Below are 24,022 nucleotides of genomic sequence, written 5' to 3' on the forward strand. Positions count from 1 at the left end.
TTACTATTCTTAAGTGGGACATTTCCTGAACTGAATGAGTGGCTCTAAAATGTTATTCAAACATTGGAAGCAAAGGGCTTTGCTATGTACTGAGGATTCAACTCCCCAACCCCCACCCCCACCTGACCTGGCTCTGGAGAAGCTTACATTGGGTGGGGATGGGACCGTGGCTAAGGATACACCTGTACAACAGCAGGCTAGGGAGCAAGATGCTTAAAGAAAAAGTCCAAACAAAGTGCTGGGTGAAATCTAGATATAATTTTAACCATTTTAAAGATATATTGCAAAAGGGGGGTTCGTGGTTTGGTCAGAGGCTTAAGCAGATGACCTGAAGGTCCGTCCCTTCCTGCTGGGGAATTCTGGGACTCCGTGGTTCTGTGGCAAGCTGGAGACAAGGGCAGATGGAGGGGGAGGTGCCCAGAATGGCCCCTAGGTATGGAGATCTCTCCTTCAGACATATCACCAGGCAGAAGAGGAGGATAATAACTTTATTCAGAACACAGGCCCCATGTGTGTAGGAGAGGAGGGGGGGCCAGTTCCTCCAGATAACACAAGCCCCTGACCTCCTCCTCCTCCCCACCTTGGCTGGAAGCATCCCTGGAAGCCCTCTGCCCACGGTACCCCCGTTCTCTCAAGCTGGTTCCCACCTTTCTCCCTTCAATTCTTCATCTGCAGAGTAAAGGGCAATTAACTCACTGAGAAGAAGGGGAAAGCCCCAGGTAGGCAGGGGCCTGTCATAGCTGCTCCACTCCCTTAGAAATGTTCTAGGGGCCTTCTGGAGACAGTGTGCTGCTTCTGGCACGCTTCCCGTGACAGAGACAGAAACTTCTCCTCCCAGAGTTCTCCCCATTCGGTGGCGGGGCACCTCTCTCCCCGCTCCCTCCCCCTGGGGAGTGGGGGCCTTCTCTCCCGCCGCTTCCCCCCCGTTTCTCGCCCCGTCTCTCGCCCCGCCTCAGCTGCCCTCGCACTCCGGGCAGCGGTCCGTTCTCTCATTGGCCCCGACTCTCCCCACGCCGGCCGCCAGCTTGAAGCCGCGGCCGCAGCCCTCGCAGATGTACAGGCGCCTCCGCAGGTGGGCCCGCCGGTGGCGGATGAAGTGGGAGCTGAGGCGGAAGCGGCGGCCGCACTCTGGACAGGGGTAGGGCCGCTCGCCCGTGTGCGTGCGGGCGTGCTCCGCCAGGTTGGAGCGGTGGCCGAAGCCCCGGCCGCACACCTGGCAGCGGTGCGGCTTCTCGCCGGTGTGCACCCGCCGGTGCTTGGCCAGGGCCGAGCTCTGGGCGAACCTGGTCCCGCATTCGGGGCAGGAGTAGGGCCGCTCACCCGTGTGCGTGCGCCGGTGCCTGGCCAGGCAGGAGCTGCCCCCGAAGCCGCGGCCGCAGTCCGGGCACGTGTAGGGCTTCTCGCCGGTGTGCACGCGCAGGTGCTGCGCGTAGTTGGAGCTCTGCGCGAAGCGACGGCCGCACTGCGGGCAGGCGTAGGGCTTCTCGCCCGTGTGCCGGCGCCGGTGCTGCCGCAAGTTCGAGGCGGCCGAGAAGCGCTTCTCGCACTCGGGGCAGGCGTAAGGCCGCTCGCCCGTGTGCGTGCGCCCGTGCTTGGTGAGCGCCGACTTCTGCGAGAAGCGGCGCCCGCACTCGGGGCAAGGGAAGGGCCGCTCGCCGGTGTGCGTGCGCGCGTGCTTGGCCAGCGTGGAGCGGCGGGCGAAGGCGCGGCCGCACTCGGGGCACGCGTGGGGCCGGGCTGGGTCTGCCGGCGGCTCCGGGGCTGCGGTGCTGGGGACCTGCGGGGAGGAGACAGGGCAGGATTAGCCGGGAGGGCAGGACCCTACAAGGAGCCCCAGGGAGCTGCGAGTGCGATCCCCCATCCACGGCCAAACGAGGAATCAGCCCCAAAGGAGAGAATTGTGGTCAAATAAAACAGTACAATTCTTGTATCCATAAAATAGGAACTGGGGGGTGGGGGTGGGGGTGGGGAGAGGAATCTCAGATAATAATTTGGATTTCTGAGGGGAAAGGAGTCCGTACCTGTGATTTCATCGGAATGGAAGCTCCCTCCACCAATGCAGATTGGCTATTTGTCTGTAACTTACAGTTTGAGAGAATTGCCTGGGACAGAGAGAAATTACATGACTTAATCATGTGACTATCGGGTGTCGAAGGCAGGATTTGAACCCAGGTCTTCCTTACTCCAAGTTCAGCTCTCTATCTACCGTGCAACATCGCCTCTCTGATATCTAAGATATAGATGGAATCGACACATTCACAGGTTTAAGAACTATTCCCCAATTAATAAAGGGTCAAAGAATATGAAGTTTTCAAAAGATAATTTCAAACCATCAATCGGTACAAAATGTTCCAGGGAACAGGGGAAAGGAATAAGGATTTACATAGCACTTACCATACCAAACACTGTGCTATAAGCATTTAAAAATTATTATCTCATCTGGCCCTCATAACAATGCTGGGAGGTAAGTGCTCTTATTATCTCCATTTTACAGTTGAGGAAACTGAGGCAAACAAAGGTTAAGTGATTTGGCTAGGATCTAACAGCTACTAAGTGTCTGAGACTGAATTGGATCTTGTGCTCTATCCGCTGTGCCACCAGCTGCCTCCAAATTGTTACTAAGATAAATTAAAATTAAAACAACTAAGAACTCATCTCATACTCATTTAACTGAGAAACATTATGAAAAACAGAAATAGTCCATTTGGAGAGGATATGTGAAGACAGGCAAATTAATGCCCTGATGGCAGAGTTGTAAATTGGTTCAATTGTTCTGGAAAACAATCTGAAATTCAAAAGAATCACTTTACTGTTCATGCCCTCTGATTCCACTGGTGGATATAGATATCCCAAGGAGGTTCACCACAGAAAGGTCATTTTTATTCCAAAACAGTCACAGCAGCACTTTTAATAGTAGCCAACAAACAAACAAAAGTCAGGAACAAAATGGGTGCCCATCAATTGGAGAATGGATAAAGAAGTTGCAAGTATGGTAACCTAAAGGAATATTATTGCACCAAAAGAAACATTGAGTATGAGGACTTTAGCGAAACATGGCATGACTTCATTTGAACTGAAGCAGGGTGGCAAAAAGCAGAAGCAGTGAAACAATATACACTGACTACAACAATGTAAATGAAAACAACAAAAAGATTAAAGTCAATGATCAACATTTGCCCAACAATGGCTCTCACCCCTTTGTCTCAGTCTCTCTCATCTATGGATGCTAAATGTTCCATATCCTGTCAGATGGTCACTGTCTTTTTTTTTTTTTAACTCAGTGTGTTTTTTTGTGATGAGATAAGAATTCTATGGAGAGAGAAAAATACTGGAATGCCTGTGGTATAAAAAACAAAAGTATTACTAGTAACAATAATAATAACTAGCATTTATATGCAGTTATCTCAATTGGTTCTCATGATAATCCTATGAGGGAGGGGTTATTACCCCCATTTTACAAATAGGGAAACTGAGGCAGACAGGGGTTAATTGACTTGCCCAAGGTCATATAGATAGTAAGTGTCTGAGGCTGGATTTGAAATCTGGTCTTACTGACTTTAGGCCCAGAGTTCTATCCACTGAGTCACTTGGCTGCCTCTGGTTCCCCACTGGGTTATCAAATTCTGTTCTCCTGCATGACAGGCAGGGACACTCACTAGTATACTGTACTTTAAAAACAAATAAAAATGGGGGGCAGCTAGATGGCGCAGTGGTAAAGCACCGGCCCTGGATTCAGGAGTACCTGAGTTCAAATCCGGCCTCAGACACTTGACACTTACTAGCTGTGTGACCCTGGGCAAGTCACTTAACCCTCATTGCCCTGCGCAAAAAAAAAAAAAACAACAACAACAAACTAAAAGGCCCAGAGAGCTAAAGGGACGTATATTCTTATTCATTCATTTCTTTTCAGAGATCACACGACCTTGCCAATGATAGAGCCAAGACTGACACCCAGTGCAGTGCTCTTTCCTAAATCATGTTGCTTCTTTCTTTCAAAGGTATTTGGCATCCCATGGCAAAAACGCTGTTGAGCTACAGCATTCAAAGTAAAAAGGCAAAGAGGGGAAGCATAGGAAGTATTTACTTGTAACAGTTAACATTAATTCAATTGAGGAAAATGAGTAAAAGAAAAAAATAATTAAACTTAGTTTTCAATAAGCTTAATAAAAACAGGCAAAGGGATCTCCACATATAGAGGAGAGGTCTAAAGAGCCAGGCATCCGTCCAGAAACACTCAATGGTCTGTAAATAGACCTTCAAGAGCATCCGAAAAATATGTTGTTTTTCCCAGGCATCACCAGGACAGGAAACAAACAAACAAAACCAGGTTGTTAATCCAAGAGCTCCCTTCACAACAGAGAATGAAATTGCAAATGAGGAGAACAAAAGCAGTGCAAGTTGGGCCAGTTTTTAAGAAGGAGAATGGTAAGGAAGAAGCATGGCCTCCACAGGGATACAAGCAGGAAAGCCAATGCAAAAAGAGAGAGCTGAGCCTTGCCAGAAGCAGGGAAACAATCGCCAAGCACATTTCAATTACTGCACTGGTCCACGTAAACTGAAGCCCATTTCCCAATCTGACTTTTGGGAAACCTCCCTGCAACCTATTCTAGGGCTCTTAGCATCACAGACTCAGATCCCAGAATATAGAATGTGTGGGTTATCTGGTCCGACCTTCACATTCTGTGGGCGAGAAGGCCTGAGAAGGGAAAATATTTGCCCAAGGTCATGTGGCTAAGTCACAGGATCGTGGATTCTGGGATGGCTGGGCGCCAGAGATGGAGTCCGACCCTCTCATTTCACAGATGAGGAAGATGAGGTCTAGAGAGGTTGTAGTGACTTGGTTAGTCACATAGCCAGTAAGTAGCAGAGGCAAAATCCGAACTCAGGCCTTAAGCAGTGAGGTGGTTCAGTGGATAGAGCACCAGACCTGGAGTCAGGAACACCTGTTTTCAAATGCAGCCTAAGACACTTACTAGTTGGGTGACCCTGAGCAAGTCAGTAAGCCCTCTTTGCCTCAGTTTCCTCACCTGTATGGAAATAATAACAGCACCTGCCCTCCAGGGTTGTTGTGAAGATCAAATGAGATAATAATTGTAAGTCACTAGGCATAATGTCTGACACAGTGTAAATGCTATAGAAATGTTAGGTATTATCACTGATGCATGGCAGCCAAACCAGGAGAAACAGCCTCCCTATCAGGAGAACTCCTATTGGAAGGGCCCATGCTAGACCTTCCTGATGCTACTGACACAAGGTCAAGGAAACAGACCCCTCTTTGCAGGCATCTGCAGAGCCCAGAAATTCTACCTCTCTTCCCAGGCTGGAGAAGTCCAAGAGAGCTGGAGGGGGAAGAGAGTGCCCTGGCAGTGCCCTCCCCAAAGAGTCTATCCTTGTCCAGTAGCTGGCATTTTCTTCCCACTCATAGAGAGATGATCTTCAGGGTTCCCCACTCAAAGCTACAGAGGCAATTATGTAGATCCCATGGGGTGGTGGGGATTTCCAAGCTTTGCAATTGAGTGAGGTGTTGCCCTGGGAGAAAAGTGAGGGAAGGCATAAGAACTACCCATCTGTGGTTATCTTCTTCCTCCCACTCAGTTTAAAAAATCCCACCTTCCCACATGAATTCCCACTCTAAATTTCTCTACTTTCCTGGATTAAAACTTGTCATTGCAAGTTTAACTAGGTTTTGAACATATTTTTTTATTATAAACTTAATAATAATACAAGATTCCTTGAAAAATGCAACAACAAAGAACTTTCTTCCACAATCCTCTGATTATTAAGGGAGACATAAAACAGGGAGAGAGAGGCTTGCCAAGCATGTTTGCCACTGTTAAAGAAGATTCTCAGTGCACTCTAAATGGAAGAGGAATTCTTTATAGATGGCAAGGACTTCCATATGTTTCTATTTGTCAATGACACTATAAGCGTTACATCAAGCTCAGGAACATTTCAGAACCTTCTAATAGAGATTCATAATCAAAGGAGTTCAGAGCAACTATGCACACTTGACAAATCAAGTGGATGAAGACTATCTGTTGCCCACAGACATACAGTTGGATGGACAGATCTTAAAGCTGGTCCATCTGAAGAGGTTTCTTGGATAGACACTCTGGATGAACCCAAGTGATCAAGAAACATTCATTAACTATCTACTATGTTCCAGGTTTTGTGCTTTCCCCAGATCAGGAGGACAGAAGGCTGGACAGAATTTGAGAAATTACAGTGTTTTCAATGACCCCAAACTCCAGAAACAGTAGTCCATCTTTTTTTAACACCAGTATTCCTCCAGGGATGCTATAGATCATAGCACACCAGAGTATTCCAAGAATTAAAGTTGTGAGTCAATCATGAGGCAATGAAGAGACACACGAAAGGTATAAGTAACTATTATCAATACTGCCAATGAAGAATTGTGCAAAAGCAGCAGCATAAAGGATTTCATCACAGAAATGTGTGTCCAGAAAAAGAGATGAGTCAGTCATATCAAGAGCAAAGGATAACTCACAGGCTGCCCACATGTTTTACTGCCATCTAGGCAAAGTCAAGAGATTTGGAAGGAGGACTCTTGACACATGTGGAAGATTTACAGGGAGGACACCGACAAGACAAACCGAGGGTAAGAAGATACACTTGGAGCACAGTCTGTACCCTTGGGAGGAGTACCTGTTTTGAGAAAAATACAGGTTCATTTAAGAATCAAGGCAGAAATTGAATCAGATCAGTATTATGAGAGGCAGTGTTGAATGGCGCATAGAGAGGGGGCTGGCCTCAGAGCCAGGAAGAGTTAGGTCATTTAACCTCAGAGCTCCTTAGGCAACTCTCTAAGACTATAAATCTCAAAGAGCATGTTGACCTGCTGCACTGGTAAAGGGAGTTTTGGGAGTTTCCTCACCTGGAAATTCCAATGAAATCACCCAAATCCAATCCCTATCTAAAAATATCATAAATTTAGAGCTAGAAAGGCCCTCAGATGCCACCTTATTGGTGAAAACAAACAATGGGTTTAACTTTGGAGTGACAAAGTCAGTAGCATTTGTTATGATCCTTACATTTTTGTATATCAGAAATTTATTTATTTTTTAAAAAGTAACAGTAATTTCTCTCAAATAAGTTGGTGGCTTTTGAAAAATATGGCAATTCCATGTAATTATTTTTCAGTGTATGCCTACACTAAATAATATTTATAAAATTTCATGTAAGGGCAAGTTAGTGCTTCTGTCATGTACAAAAGCCCAACCCAGAATCAAGAAGTTTATGAATTATTTATCACCAGATACCCCTACAATTTGCGGTGGGTGATGGGTGAGAAATAACCCCCCTTGGGGCAGCTAGGTGGCGCAGTAGATAGAGCACTGGCCCTGGAGTCAGGAGTACCTGAGTTCAAATCTGACCTCAAACACTTAACACTTACTAGCTGGGTGACCCTGGGCAAGTCACTTAACCCCAACTGCCTCACTAAAAAAAAGGAGAAATAACCCCCCCTCCCAACCTCCCTAGTTTGGCCATAAGCCGGCTAATTCGGTGGATTTTCCAAATACCCCCCCACACACACGGACTTTCCCTTTGTCTAATCTCCCTTAAAGACTTTAAGCCTCTAAAAGTCTTGCTTTAAACAGAAAAGCCAGCCCAGTTTAAAGGGCAAGATGCTCGAATATTCTACTATCCCTTTGATTTTTCTCATCGGAATGTATTGGGACGGCATAACATCCCGACTTAGAGGAATAGTTTACTCAATGGTCCTTCATAACATTATTGGTTTTTTCCTCATTCAGGCAGCAAAAAGTTTTTTGTATAATAGTATAAGTGAGAATCTTTGGGAAAATACGTTTAATATAAGTAGAAATTTTATGCCTGCAATTGAAATACCTTTTAATACCACATCCATAGTTCATACGACTAAGGATTTTATTTTTTTTTTGTTTTTGTTTTTGTTTTTGTTGTTTGTTTTTTTGTTTTTGTTATTATCATTGTTATGATATGGGGGAAACTCTCACATATAGAGAGAGACCTCAAAATGGCTGTTTCTACTAGAGATGATCCAAGTTTAGAATCAGATCAGAAACTACTCCCTCTGCAGGAAGCTATAGAACATAGTAAAAAGGGAGTGCCAATTCAAGTCAGAAAATATAGCCCCTTTAGACCAAGTGACTTGAGCGCATGGAAATCAATCATCCCTAGTTTTGAGAAAAATCCAAACACTGTAATTTCACAGTTAAGGACTATATTTAATGCATATCAACCCAGTTGGGCTGATGTTACTTGCCTTTTGGAAACTTTACTGTCCCCAACTGAGATTACAGATATTATCTCAGCAGGGAATGCCCTTGTTGCGAAAGGTAAGGCCGATGTGGAATGGCCTCTAAAGGATCCAGAGTGGAATTATAATGATGATAGGGATTTCCAAAGATTAAAAGATGCTAGAGAAACACTTCTGAAGGGAATGGAATCTTGCTCTAGAAAACCGGAAAACTGGCAGAAATTTTTAAGCCTACCTCAGGAGGCTAATGAAAGACCAAACAGATTTTATGATAGACTTTGTGAGGCCGCTAGACAGTACACCAGATTGGATCCAGTAGATTTAAGAGATTCCTGTATCGTTCTCAACACATTTGTTTATAATTCACTGCCAGAAATACGCAGATACTTTCTGAAACAATGTCCAGACTGGAGAAATCTCACAGTAGATAGAATTAAGGAACTTGCAAATTATGTCTTTGACTCACGTGAGGAAGATCCAGATCACCCTAAACAGAGCATTCTGGCACCAGCGATTCCTAGTCAGCCATGTGGACACCGGAGCAAGGACACTAAGGTGTGTTGTTACTGTCGTAAGGAGGGGCATGAATTGAGAGAATGTAGGACTTGGAGAAGAAATTCTAATTCTAATTACAGGCGAAATCAAAATAGAAATAGACCTTTTTGGAGGAATACAGAAAGGCAGTACCAGAATAATGGTAACCAAGATCCCCCTCAGAAGAGGACACAGGAATGATGGTGTCTTGGGGAGGAATGGAACATAGATAATGAAAGCCATATATTCCCAGATCCGGATTTTTTTAATGCACTTGTGCCAGTCCATTCACCTCCCCAGAGTAATGAACCACATGTCACCTTAAAAGTGGGGGAGACTTATTATGATTGTCTGCTAGACACAGGAGCCTCTAAATCAGTATTAGTAAGCAAACCAGATGCTGGGTGTAGACCTGTAGGATTTTTGAATGTAGTGGGAGTCTCAGGAAAGAGCCAGAGAGTGGCAAAATTGAATCCTCGCATGGTATCTATGGGGCCCTTAACAGTAGAACATTCATTTTTACTCATGCCTGATGCCCCTGTAAATTTATTAGGTCGTGATCTCCTTTGCAAGCTTAGAGCAACCATATCTTGTGCTCCAGATGGGGCTGTCTCCCTACAATTGCCAGAGGATACTGTTCATTTATTACCAATTTTACTTACAGAAGCTCAAGGAACAGCAGGGGAGGTATCCAAAATCCCCTCTGACATTCCTGAGTCTTTATGGGCCTCATCCCCTAATGAGGTGGGGCTCCTTAAGTCTGCCATGCCTGTTACCTTTAAAGTTAAGGGGGGACCACCCCCCTCCATTCCACAGTATCCATTGTCTAGGGAAGCAATAGAAGGGATCACCCCTATAATTGAGGCTTTGAAAAGCCAGGGTATTATTATTCCATGTCATCACTCTCCATGCAATACTCCCATTTTGCCAGTTAAAAAACCCAAGCCTGGGCCAGATGGTAAACCTGTTTATCGTTTTGTGCAAGATCTTAGAGCGATTAATAATTATGTTATTCCTAGACATTCTATAGTCGCAAACCCGGCTACAATAATTTCATCGATTCCCTATGAATCTACATGTTTCACAGTGGTAGACCTTTGCTCTGCCTTTTTCTCCATACCAGTACATGAGGACTTCCAATATTTATTTGCTTTTACCTGGAAAAATAGACAGTGGACCTGGACTAGACTCCCACAGGGATTTGTAGACAGTCCCACATTATTTTCCCAAATTTTACAGCAGGATCTGGCCTCTATTACCTTTAAGGGCTCCATACTAGTACAATATGTTGATGACTTACTTTTGGCCTCTCCTAATGCTGAAATTTGTCAGGAAGATAGCCGTCACTTACTGCTGAAGCTGCACAAGAGAGGACACAAGGTTTCCAAGACAAAGGTACAATGGTGTTTGCCCCAGGTAGAATATTTAGGATTTATTTTGGCTGCTGGAACTCGCTCTGTCTCTTCTAAGCGAGTCCAGGCCATTCAACAACTCTCTGCCCCCACTACTAAGAGGCAGTTGAGAGCCATTCTGGGAGCAGCTGGGTACTGTAGACAATGGATACCCTCTTTTGGTGAAATTACTAAACCCCTCATAGCTCTTACAAAAAGTTCTGTTCCAGACATTTTACAGTTGGATCCCCAGCATCTCTCAGCCATAAAAGAATTAAAACGGGCCTTGTTATCAGCACCTGCCCTAGGACTGCCAGATTATAGTAAGCCTTTCACTCTCTTTGTGCATGAACAAAGGGGGGTGGCTTCTGGAGTCCTGACTCAGTCACTGGGGCCTAACCAACATCCTATAGCCTACTATTCAATTCAGCTGGACCCTGTAGCGGCTGGAGCGCCACCTTGCCTTAGAGCAGTGGCGGCCACAGCGCTTTTGGTAGAAAAAGCCTCTGATTTGGTCCTAGGTAACCCTCTAACTGTGCAATGCCCTCACGAAGTGGAGGCTCTCTTACTACGTCACAGGACACAAGCCTTTTCAGATCAAAGGCTGGCTAAGTATGAAATAACCCTGTTAGGTAATGAGAATATCACTTTAAAACGCTGCACAGTTCTTAATCCAGCAATACTACTCCCTAACTTACCATTCTCGGGGGAACCGTTGCATGACTGTGCTTCTTTAGTTGATATGGCTGAAAAACCCCGTGACGATCTTTTTGATACACCTTTAGAAAATCCTGATCTTGTTCTCTATACAGATGGTTCCTCATTTATGAGAGAGGGAACCCGTTTTACTGGAGCTGCTGTAGTTTCTGATTATGACACCCTCTGGGCAGCTTCTCTGCCTTCCCATTTTAGTGCACAGGCTGCTGAACTTGTGGCTCTTACACAGGCCTGTAATATAGCTAAAGATAAGAGTAGCCTTTTTTTGCCGGCTTGGCGGGACTCCTGGCAGCGCGGCACAGACGGTCTCCCTCACTCCAAAGGTGGCCTTTTTCGGTTTGGTGAGTTTTTATAAGGAATATAGACTAAGCCTAGATTTAAGACGATTTGTACTGTATTTCTATTTTCCTATCCTTCTAATCAACAACACCTTATATACAATAAAGGCTCTATCTAGAAAACCAGAAGCTTCTTCCATTTACTAGTCTGGGAGATAAATTAAGGGAAAGGTTAAGTAGGGGAGATTTATGATCTAATATCCAATTTTAAATCTCACACAATATTTCAATTATAGGGTCTAGACCTGGGATTTTACTGGTTTAGGAAACTCCCTCAATCAATACAGGTCAGCATCTTTTCTTCAATATACAATCTGAGAGAGTTACCTAGGACAATGAGACATAAAACGACTAATTCTGGATCACATAATCAATTTATGTCAGACAGAGGCCTGAACCCAGGGCTTCTTGGTTTTGAGGCAATACTTCCAATATTTCACAAGATCCCTAATTTGGATGTACTCCCTCTAACAATACCAATGACAATTTCTTCATGTATGGCTATGGCCAGAAAATTCATCACCCTTTGGCCAGCCTGCTGCCTCAGAGCCTCTCCAAAGTTGGCCAGGCTGATCTCTGGACCATGAATATACAATCTGTCACTAGGCCTGTCCTCAACACCTTTCTAGTGTGGTAGCATCTTCCAGAATTTGCACCGAACAGGTGGAGCCTTTAAGGACACAGGATCACTTCCATGCCACGATGAGACACTTAAGAAGACCTTGGCAACAAAGAGGACACTCTGGTACAACATCGAGCTCTCTCTTCTTGCTGGTGTTCTGCATCTGCTGCCTGGCCTCTTTCTGCCCAGGTGCCAGATCATTACAGCCTAGCTATTTTAACTTCAGTCTTGGCTCAGATCTCTAAAATCTGCTGACTTCTTCCTGCCACTGTGGGACTTCCCTGCACTCTAATTCTCTTAATCTGCTTTAACTTAACAGTAGTTCTTACCATTCCCTGTGCGGGTATCCAGTCTCCCAGTCCCCAGCCTTTCTCCCTAGAATGACCCCTTTGATGTCATCACCCAAGCATTAGAAACGCAAAGGGATGATGAAAAAATGAATTATATTGCAAATTGGACTATCTCATCAACATCCACCCTAGTCATAAGAACGTAGGCTTAGAACTAGGAGGAACCTTATAAGTTACTGAGTCCAGCTCCCTTCATTTCACAGATGCTCAGAGAAGAGATAGGCCTTGAGTCATACAACCATTTAGTATCTGAGGCAGTATTTAAAGCAGATCTCCCTCACTCCAAGTCATTATATCATGCGGCTTCTCAGTTTTAGTCCTGAGGCCATGGCTGCTCCTGGCCACCATGGTCAGTGCTCAGGTGAGAACCAACAACTGTGTCCCCAAACCCTGTCCTCAGGACCAAGCATGTTCCATTCTGGAAAGAGCACTGGACCAGGAGTTAGAATACCCCACTTTCATCCTTTGTTACAAGCAGTGGCTCTCTGGGGGAGTGCCGTATTTGGAAAATGAAGATGATATCTCCTGACAGAGAAGTGATGGACTCAAGATACAGAATGACACACATATTTAGGGTCAGAGACAATGGGAGAATTCCTTTTGCTTGACAATGTGTATTTGTTACAAGGGCTTTGTTTTTCTTAACTTTAAAAGAAAAGCAAGTTGTACACAATACAGCTTTCATGTATAATCCTCTTTCTGTTCTACTGTCTATGTGGAAATGCTCATTTTATTTGGTGTTTGTTACATTCAGAACACAAATAAAGTTTTTTTAAAATGAAGGTGATATGAAAAGGTGTAAAAACAAAATATATTTTTTAATAATAAACATTTATATTTATAGTTTTGGGTTCCAATTTTTATCCTTCTTTCCCTCCCTCCCCTGATCCCTCCCTGAAGTGGCAAATAATCATATATGGGTTATACAAAAAACAAAATATATTAATAAAAAAAATTTTTTTAAAGAAGTCCTGGGTTCTAATCACAGCTCTTTTCATCAACTTGCTGTGTCCCCTCTCTGAATCTATTTCCTCTCCTGAATTGAACTCACTGTGTCTCCTCTCTTAGTTGGCAGTATACTTTCCAGGCATATACACATAGATGATGAGGCTGGCACATGCACTGCCAGTGTTTGGGAGGTTCCAAAGGAAAAGTGTGGGAGAGAAGCGGTATTAGGGCTGCCTACCAAACAGAAGGTCTACAGAGCCCTTGGGCTGACCTCATTCTTGTATGCCTGTGAAACGTGGACAGTATAACAGCTCCATGCCAGGAAACGGAATCACTTCCATTCGAATTGTCTCAGGAAGATTCTGAAGATCACCTGGCAAGATAAGGTAGCAGACAGTGAGGTCTGGTACCTATCTTGAGCTGAACTGCCAAGCATTCGAACTCTACTACAGAGAGTGCAACTTCAATGGGTGGCCACGTTGTTTGAATGTCAAACGTGTTTGCCTAAAAGACTATTTTGTGGAGAACTCACACAAAGCAGGCACTCACATGGAGGCCAGAAGAAGTGATACAAGGACACACTCGAGGTCTTTCTGAAGAACTCTGGAATCGATTTGTGACATGGGAGACACTGGCACAGGACCACCCAGCATAAAGTGCCTGAATCACGGAAGGCTCTGCGCTACACGAGCAAAGCAAAATTGCAGTCACTCTAAAGAAATGTGAGATATGCAAATTTAGAGACATCTCCACTCCAAATGTTCACATGGACTATCTGTGCCTGATCCATGGTAGAGCCTTCTGAGTTCATATTGGTCTGATCAGCCACAGTGGGACACACTGTACCTTGACCCCGACATAGTGATGTCATTTTTGGTCCTCTCCAAGAATGGAGGACAACAACGTCCTCCATAAGATGAGGAGATTAAACAAGATGCTCTCAAAGAACCCCTGTAGCTCTAAAGGGTGACCCAAGTTTTCTGGGAGAGAATTAATGTGGACTGGGGGGTGGGTATTAGCAAGAAATTTAAAAAGAATTATTCTAGCGCTGTTATTGGGGACTTCCTTGATTCAAATGGCTAAGAAGTAACTAAGCATAAGCACTGATTATATACCAGGTACCATATTCATGCCTGACCTCCAGGAACTGATAACATAATATGGGAAAGTAAGCATTAAATACATTAGGGTATATGTAATAAGAGAAACAGAGAAGTGTGGGCAAAATGTTAAGAGAAATCTGGGGCAGGAGAGATTGTTTTCATTAAAGAAAAGGGGAGGTGGGGGGAGAGAGAGAGTTACAGAAGACCTCCTAGATGAATGGATGAGAAGGTCCCTAACATGAACCTTGAGGGAAAGAAGGAAAGGAAGCCCCTCTGTCTTCTGACAGAGCCAGACAGAAGGGGAGGCCATTCCAATTACAGAGAAGAGAGATGGCCAAATATGATCAGGAATAGAAAGTCGTCCAATTTGGCCAGAACGTGGAGAACATTTAGTGTACCAACAGGAGATCAGACTGGAAAGGTAGGTTGTGGAGAGCCTCAAATACCAAGAGCAGGCATTTATATTTTATTCACCAGGCAATGGGGAACCACTAAAGTGTTTTGTTTTGTTGAAGGAGGGGAATAACAAGGAGGGGAGTAACAAGATCTGAATGGTACATTAGGAAGATTACTCAGATAGTGGTAAACTGCAGAGAGAAGAGAATGGAAGCAGGAAAATAAGTTAGGAAGCTTTTAAAAGTCTAGTCAATTTGGTCCAGACATCCCACGGCAAGGGATACCCCGAGGAGGTCAAAGATAGAAGGAAATGTCTCATATACAAGGAACTATTCAAGGCAGTATTTTCTGTAGCAGCAAAGAACTGGAAATAAGGTAAGTAGAGGCCACTGCCTGAGAAATGGTTAAAAACAAACAAACCGGGACAGCTAGGTGGTGCAGTAGATAAAGGACCGGCCCTGGATTCAGGAAGACCTGAGTTCAAATCTGGCCTCAGACACTTGACACTTACTAGCTGTGTGACCCTGAGCAAGTCACTTAACCCTCATTACCCAGCCCCAAAACAAAATAAAACAACAACAAAAAAAAACCCATGCTTTGATATTGTTTGATGAAAAACTGTGAATGACTTAACTATTCTCAGCAATACAAGGATCCAAGACAATCCCAAAGGATGAAACATACTCTCTACCTCCAAAGAAAGAATTGATATTGATTGAACACAGATTGAAGCAAGCTATTTTTCACTTTCTTTCATTTTCTCTTTTATTCAAGTTTTTAAAATACAAAATTACTAATATGGTAATGTTTTGCACAATTGCATATATATATATATATATATATATATATATATATATATATATATATATATATATATATATATATATATATATATATATATATAAACCTATATCTGATTGTTTACTGCCTCAGAGAAGGGGGAGTGGAGGGACAGAAGAAGGTATAAAATTCGGAACTCAAAACTTTAAATGAAAATGTTTGGGGCAGCTAGGTGGTGCAGTGGATAGAGCACCAGCCCTGGATTCAGGAGTACCTGAGTTCAAATCCGGCCTCAGACCCTTGACACTTACTAGCTGTGTGACCCTGGGCAAGTCACTTAACCCCAATTGCCTCACCAAAAAAAAAAAAAAAAAAAGAAGAAAATGTTTATTATTTTTTAAAAAAATAAATAAAAAATAAAACTGCCCAAAAAACATGCTTTGGTCTAAATTATTTCTATGCTGTAAAAAATTATGAATACGAAGAATTCACAAAAGCATGGACTTATGTAATGAAAAGTAAAGTAAGCAGAAGCATGAAACATACATGAAAACCACAACAATAAAAAAGTCATGCCACATACTTATAATGACCAAGCTTGAACTAGAAGAAAAGATGAGAAAATGTACCTTTCTCCCTTCTTTGCAAAAGTTGGGAACGGTGGGTACAGAACACTATATATACTGTCTGTCTTGGTTGATGTGTATATTAGTTTAATCAAATTGCTTTTTAAAAAAAATCTTTTGCATTATTTATTATGAAGGATAACTTTCTTGATAGAAAGTAATATATTTTTGTGTATATATACACATATATACACATGCACATACGTATATATATTTGGAAAAGAAGGTGATTTAAAAAATAGATGTTTTAATTGTTTTTTCAGTCATATCCAACTCTTTGTGACCCCTGTTGAGATTTTCTTGCAAAGATCCTACAGTGGTTTGCCATTTCCTTCTCCAGTTTATTTTACAGATGAGGAAACTGAGGCAAACAGGGTGAAGTGACCTGTGCAGGGTCTCAGAGCTACTAAGTGTCTGAAGCCAGATTTGAATTCAGGAAGAGGAATCTTCCTGACTGGTGCTCTATCCACTAAGCCACCTAGCTACCCACAAAAAAACAACAATAGAAGATACCAATAATTAAAAAAAAAAACACAAATCTGGGGCAGGGGGCAGCTAGTTGGCACAGTGGATAAAGCACCAGCCCTAGAGTCAGGAGGACCTGAGTTCAAATCCGGCCTCAGACACTTGACATGTACTAGCTGTGTGAACCTGGACAAATCACTTAATCCCAACTGCCTCACTAAAAAAAAAAAAAAAAAATTAAACAAAATCTGGGCAAGAGGTGATGAAGACTCTGAGCTGGCATAGTTGTAGCTTGAGTAGAAAGGAAGATATAGCAATGAAAGATATGGCTGGTAGCTAAACTTGAACAAGATCTGGATGTGAGGGGAAAGGGGAAGGTCAGAGATCATTTCAAGTCTGGATCAAACCAGAAAGAAGAGGAAGACGAAGGGGTGTGTGTGTGTGTGTGTGTGTGTGTGTGTGTGTGTGTGTGTGCACGCGTGCGCGTGCGTGTGCACACACACACACACATAAATTCTTACACAGAAAGGCAGAGACAAATTAGGAGAGTCAGGTTTTGGAGGAAAAAAATCTTAAATTCTAAATTGAATTTTAGACATGCTGAGTTTGAGGTTCCAGTGGGAGCAGCCAAGTAAAAGTGTTTAGTGAGCAGATGGAAGACTCAGGCCATTTACTTGCAGATCTATTGTTCCTTTTCTTGAGAGAGGTTGAGAGGTAGAGAAACAGACTTGGGAAAAGGATATAAGGCCAGAATAGAAGCTGACAGAATGGGAAAATAGAGACATAATGAGGGAGTGAGTTAAGAAGAAAAAGTAATGGGAGGAGAAAGATAATGGAGAAGGTGGAAGGGTAAGAGATTATTGTTTAAAAAAAAAAAGGGGGAGCAGCTAGGTGGCACAGTGGATAGAGCACCGGCCCTGGAGTCAGGAGTACCTGAGTTCAAATCCGGCCTCAGACACTTAACACTTACTAGCTGTGTGACCCTGGGCAAGTCACTTAACCCCAATTGCCTCACTTAAAAAAAAATTTTTTTAATTAAAGAAAAAAGGGAAATTTTATAGTTCAGGATCTTAGAGATGGTGCAGTTTTAAGTGATGGTATGACCAGCCTGGTGGGCCAATCTTCAGATGACAGGAAAGTGGGAAGAAGTTAAGCCAATGCATGACAGAATCAGGATTCAAAATATTCCAACAGGCTTGCTGGGCCAAAACTAATGAAATGAAATTTAATAGGTCTAATAGTAAAGCTTTACTCTTCTTGGATTCAAGAAATAAATGACATGAGTATAGGGTGGGAGTAACAGGCATTCCTATAAAAAAAGGTCTGAGTATGCGAGTTGACCATTAGATCAATGTTAGTCAAAGAAGTGATAAAGCTGCAAAAAAAGGCTGATATGATCTTAGGCTATGTATAATGACCAGATGAAATGAGGTGACAGTACCATTGTACTCTGAGTGTGACCAGGACAAAAGGGGTTAGAGACATGATATGATCAGGAATCATTCAAGGAAGCAGGCCATGAACGTCCTGGACCCGGAAGGATGAAATCCTCCATCTGAAGTATTAAATTCAGTTCTAGATGCCACATTTTAAGGAGTAATCTGTAGTTTAGAGAAGAAAAGACAGAGGAATAGTGCCCTGCAGATGATAGGTACTAAGAACTATTGATGGGAGGGGGCAGCTAGGTGAAGCAGTGGATAAAGCACTAGCCCTGGATTTAGGAGGACCTCAGTTCAAATCTGGCCTCAGACACTTGACACTTACTAGCTGTGTGACCCTGGGCAAGTCACTTAACCCTCATTGCCCCACCAAAAAAACCCTACAATTGATGGGGTATACTTTTAAAAAATTATCAAAGATGAATATAATTAACCCAAAACTATAAATAAAAATGTTTATTACTTTTAAAAATAAATGAATATGATGCTATGAGAAATAACAAATATGATGAATTCAGAGAAGCATGGGAAGACTTACATGAACTGAAACAAAGTGAACTAGGAAGAATGAAATCAAAGTACATAATGACTATAACAATGTAAATGGTAAGAATAAAGCATTGAAACTGAATGCTGTATAATTATAATAACAATGGTTGACCCCAATAAAGTATTGAGAAAATGCATCTTTCTCTTTTCATAGGGAAAGAAGGAAGTGGAAGACTACAGAAGTTGCATAAATGGTCAGATACAATCAATAAACTAGTTAGTTTTGCTGCATTTAAAAAAACAACTTTGTTACAAGAGATGAATCAATGGGTAGGGCAAAGAAAAGGGATATATTACCTAATGCGGAAACTGTAATAACAAAAGGTTATCAATAAAATGATATAAGATTTAAAAAATTGTGACAGATATCACTCAACCAGGAGAAATTTATACTGCAGCTTTAAAAAAAACGTCAGTTTGTTTAACTGAATGGTAATTATTTTTAGCATCTAAAGGGCCATTTTGTGGGAAAGGGGAATAGATCTGTTTTTGCTGGCACCAGAAGGCAGAACCAGGGCCAACGAGGGGAGGTTATAAGAAGGAAGATTTCAGTTTCACATGGGCAGACATTTCTAACAGTCAGAGCTGTCGAACAATGGAATAGACTGCTTTGTGTAGCAGTAAGTTCCCCATCAGTGGATGTTTTTTGTTTTGGTTTGGTTTTGGGGGGTTTTTGCGGGGCAATGAGCGTTAAGTGACTTGCCCCGGGTCACACAGCTAGTAAGTGTCAAGTATCTGAGGCCAGATTTGAACTCAGATACTCCTGAATCCAGGGCCGGTGCTCTATCCACTGCGCCATCTAGCTGACCCCAGTGGATGTTTTTAAGCTGAAACTGGTTACCTATCTGTCAGGGATCCTGTAAAGGAAATTCCAATGTGGGCAGAAGTTTGGACTGGCTAAGAGGCTACAACTCTAAAGCCTGAGCCAGGTTAAAATAAAAATATAATACAAAATAAATAACGCTAATCTTTGGTTTTCTAAGTCAATATACAAAGGCATGGACCCTATTCTATTCTGAGTCTGACACCCCTGGACTAGATGACCTCTAAGGTTGAAATCCAACTTTAAGTAAGATTTTATGAACACAGATTCTTTAGCCTAAAAGAATAAAATGAGGGAACAGTGAAGTATAGTAGGAGCAGCTGTGTGTCATAAGAATTCTATTTTAGCTATAGGTTAGTCTAGGCAGCCACTACTAGACTGTAATCTCCATGAAGGCAAAGAATGTATTTCATCTAAACTGTTAATCCCAATTAGCACCATGCTCCCTCTCCACATAGGAGGTGCTTAACAAACGTTTGTCAGATTTGAATTCCTGTTTGTGCAATGAGTATACCGACCTCTTTTCCTCCCTCCCTTGTTCACGATCTCTGGAAAAAGAACAATAGATCTAGAGGTACATGATTTGGGTCCTGGTTCTGGCTTCTGCCACTGATTCTGTGTGACCAGTTGTTCAGTCCTTTCAGTCAAGTCTGAATCTTCATGACCCCATTTGGGGTTTTCTTGGCAAAGATACTAGAGTGGTTTGCCATTTCCTTCTCCAGCTCATTTTACAGCTAAGGAAACCGAGGCAAGCTGGGTGAAGTGACTTGCCCAGGGTCACACAGCTGGTACGTGTCTGAGGCCAGATTTGAACTCAGGTCTTCCTGACTCCAGGCTCAGTACTTTCTCCAATTTGCCACTTAGGTGCCCCCAGGTGACCCTATCATCCCCTAATCTACTACCCTATACCTTTCCTCACATTCACAGCTAAACTCTTAGGGGAAAAAAAGCTGCCAATATTCATTGCTTCCCCTTGCTCACCTCCCACTTACTTACTTCTTAACCCCTTACAACCTGGCTTCTGTCTCTACCACTTCACCAAACCTGTTCTCATCAAGGCTACCAGTGACCTCAATCACTAAATCCAGTGGACTTCTCTCAGCCCTCATCTCTCTGGACCTCTCTGCATTGTCTGACACTACGAAGAGCCCCCTCCTCCTACATACTCTCTCCTCTCTGAGTTTCACAACACTCTCATGATAGGGTTCTCCTGCCTGTCAGACCATTCCTTCTCTGTCTTCTTTATGGCTCCATCAATCACCCAGATGTTATTCTCTGGCTGTGGGTATACTCCAAAGCTCTGTCCTAGCCATCTCCTATTCTTGCTCTATGTTTTCTACCTTGGTCATCTCATTGTTTCTCATAGAGTCAAGCATCATTTCTATGCAGATGGTTCTAACTGAAGAAATACTTAGTAAGCACTTGCTAAGTGTCAGCCAGTGTGCCCGTCCCCAAAAAAAGGCAAAAAAACCACATGGTCCAGGCCCTAAAGGAGCTCACATTCTAAACAGGGAGACAACATACCAACAACTACATCCATACAAGATTTGTTCAGTCGTTTTTCAGTCATATCCAACTCTTCCGGAGCCCTGCTGGGGTTTTCTTGGCAAAGATACTGGAATGGTTTGCTATTTCCTTCTCCAGCTCACTTTACAGATGAGGAAACTGAGGCAACAGGGGTATGTGACTTGCCCAGGGTCACACAGCTAGTGAGCATCGGCAGCTGGATTTGAAATTCAGGTCTTCCTGACTCCAAGCCTGGCACTCTATCCACTACACCACCCAGCTGCCCCATATACATACAATGTAAATGAAAGAGGGAAGGCTCCAGCAGGAATAGGGAGGACCAAGAAAAGCCTCCTACAGAAAGTGGGATCTGAGCTGAATCTTAAAGGAAGCCAGGAAACTAAGGAGGCAGGAGTGAGAAAGAGAGTATTCCAGGCCTAGGGTCAGTTGCTACAAATACATTCAGGAGATGGGATGTGATCATATCTAGAGGGAGCTAGGTGATGCAATAGATATAGTGCTGGATCTAGAATAAGACCTGCGTTCAAATCCAGGCACAGATACTGTGTGACCCTGGGCAAGTCACTTAACTCCCATCTGCCTCTGTTTCCTCAAATGTAAAATGAGTATAACAATACCTAACTCCCAAGGTTGTTGTGAGGATCAAGTGAGATAATACTTGTAAAGTGCTTAGCACATTACCTGGCATGCTTCCTTCCTGCCTTCCTTCTTTCCTATAAATCCAGCCCTCATCTCTCTCCTGAGTTCTAGTCCTGCATCTCCAACTGCCTGTTTGACCTCTCCACCTGGACATCCCAAGTATCTCAAACTCAATATGTAAAGAACAGAACTCATTATTCACCCCACTCCCCCAATCCCCCTCTTAAATCCCTGATTCAGCTTAGGACACTACTATTCTCGTAATCACAGGGCTTCACGGCCTAGGAGTCACTCTCTCTAACCCTCCATATCCAATCAGTTGCCAAAGCTCATCAATTCCACTTCCTTGATATCTCTCAGATCTGTCTCCTTCTCTCTACTCACACCAGTCACCCTAGTTTAGGCCCTCATCATCTCTTACCTGGACTACTGCAATGGCCTCAAACAGTGTCCCTGCCTCAAGTCTCTCACCTCTCCTATTCAACCTACACCCAGCTGCCAAAATGATATTGCAGGCCTGACCGTGTCCCTTCTCCTCAAGAAGCTGCATTGGCTCCCTGCTGCCTCTAGGATAAAATACAAACTCTTCTGTTTTGGCACTTAAAGCTCCTCGACAAGCCTAGTGCATAGTAGGTGCTTAATAAATGCTTGTTGATTATTAGCAATTTCTGGACCTCAATTTCCTCCAGAGAAGGTTAAATAATCTCTAAACATCCCTTTCAGAAACGACTTTTTAAGATTCTGCCCATTTTTCAAGGCCCAGTTCATGGTTTACCTTCTCCAGGAAATCCACCCTGAATTGCCTCCTCACACCATCTCCAACTCATTTTGCTCTGATTGTCTGTATTTTACAATCAGCACCAGGTGATGTGTGTATCCTTTTGTTCTTTAGTTATTTCATACCTCAGTTCAAAAAACATTTATTAAGTGCTTCCTGGGTGCTGAACATTATTATGATAGATGCTAGGGGAAATACAAAGTTTAGGTAATTTAGAATAATTTAGATAGCATCCAGTCTAGTAGGGGTAAGAGATGGCTATGACATACAAAAATACATGGGAAGTGCATCAGAGTTGCAGACAAAGTATTTCATTTGTCTGTCTTGAATTCCAAGTAGACTGTTAGCAGCATCCCCTTCCCCCCACCTCAGAGAATTAGTGTCTTATCTTTCTTCTGTCCTTCCCTCCAGTTTAGTTCCTGAAACTCAGTATCAGTAGCTCCTCACTCCTGGCCCTTATCACACCCTCCCTCATGGTAGCCAAATACACATCATCTGCTCTCTCCCACAGTGCTTAGTGAGCACACAGGCAAATGATAGAGGCTCAAAACACTTGCTGATTGACCTTCCCCATAGGGCAAAGCATGATAAATAGTCCCTGTGCTGACTACAGCAGGAGGAACTGAAGTTAGACTTCGGAATAAGATCCCAGTGTCTGAGTTAATAGGTTTTAAGCCCTTGGTGTGGGGGAGGGCCAGCCAAGACAGTTGGCTTGGACCCCAAGATTCAAAATCAGGCACAAATTGAGTCAAGCCTAAAAGATGTGGTTAATAGGCAAACAAGAACCTGGCTAAACTCAGCCAATTCCACACTCCTCCCAGACCATTCTGCCCAGTGGGGTACCCAGAAAACATCTCATTAGCCTCTTGGCCAACCTGCCATGGAGGAAAGAGCCATACAAGAATATGGAGGCTGGAGGATACAAAGACCCCTGGAAGGGGGAGGGAGGGTGTGTGTGTGTGTGTGTGTGTGTGTGTGTGTGTGTGTGTGTGTGTGTGCATAAGGACCTACCTCCTTGCCATCCACTGGAATCTTCAGCTTGACCACTTCATATTTCTCCTCACCCTCTTCTTCCTCGCCCTTCACCAGCAGTACCATCTCTTCTTGCATCTCTCTCTCCTCCTCCTCCTCCTCCTCCTCCTCCTCCTCCTCCTCTTCCTCCTCCTCCTCTTCCTCCTGCTCTCCCGGCATGGCCAGTCCCTGAGAGGTAGAGGACAGGGGGCCCGACATTTAGAAGCAAGAACCCACCAAGATTCCCCTCCCCCAGCTCTCAGGCCCTCTCTCGCTGTCCCCTCCCCCTGGAACTCTCCCCTAGGCCCATTCTCCTCCCCGTGGCCCCCTCCCTGCCAGCACCCCTCTCCGGACTCACTCCAGGCCCCTCCTCTTACTCCCCTCTCTCCGAAGCCCCTCCCTCCGAGGGCCTCCCCTCCCCCAGGGCTGAGTCACCCCCCCGCTTCTTCTCCCCTCCTTCCCCGCCCCCCTCCTTGCTTCCCTCCTCTCCTTCCCCGGGCCAGCAAAGGGTCCGCCCCAAGCCCCCGGAAGCGGGGCTGCCAGACGCAGCCAAGGCCAAGGCCAAGGGTCAGGGGGGCGGGGGACTCACCGAGCCGCCGCCCACTCCTGCTACTGCGCGGGGAACCCCGGCGTCCGGGAGCACGCGAGGCCGCGGCTGCACCAGCAGCAGAGGATCTCCGAGCGGTCCGGGCCAGGGGCCTGAGGCCGCGGGCCGAGGGGGGCGGG

General features: G+C 44.0%; 1 protein-coding gene across 3 annotated transcripts; it reads right to left on the reverse strand.

The window, feature by feature from the left end:
* Positions 1-469: 469 nt before the first annotated feature.
* Positions 470-24,022, reverse strand: ZNF771 (zinc finger protein 771). 3 transcript variants are annotated; one of them, XM_043977606.1, is made up of 4 exons: positions 23,886-24,022; positions 23,297-23,485; positions 2,022-2,102; positions 733-1,777 (listed from the first exon to the last, which is right to left on the reverse strand). In XM_043977606.1, the coding sequence occupies exons 2-4, from the start codon at positions 23,474-23,476 to the stop codon at positions 953-955; spliced, it is 1,086 nt and encodes a 361-aa protein (XP_043833541.1). In that variant the 5' UTR covers positions 23,477-23,485; positions 23,886-24,022; the 3' UTR covers positions 733-952. The 3 variants fall into 3 exon arrangements, with proteins under 3 accessions (XP_043833542.1, XP_043833541.1, XP_043833544.1); XM_043977609.1 differs by lacking the exon at positions 2,022-2,102; XM_043977607.1 differs by lacking the exons at positions 2,022-2,102; positions 23,886-24,022 and having other exon boundaries at positions 470-1,777; positions 23,297-23,438.

Source organism: Dromiciops gliroides, chromosome 1, assembly GCF_019393635.1.
Source record: "Dromiciops gliroides isolate mDroGli1 chromosome 1, mDroGli1.pri, whole genome shotgun sequence".
NCBI lineage: Eukaryota > Metazoa > Chordata > Mammalia > Microbiotheria > Microbiotheriidae > Dromiciops > Dromiciops gliroides.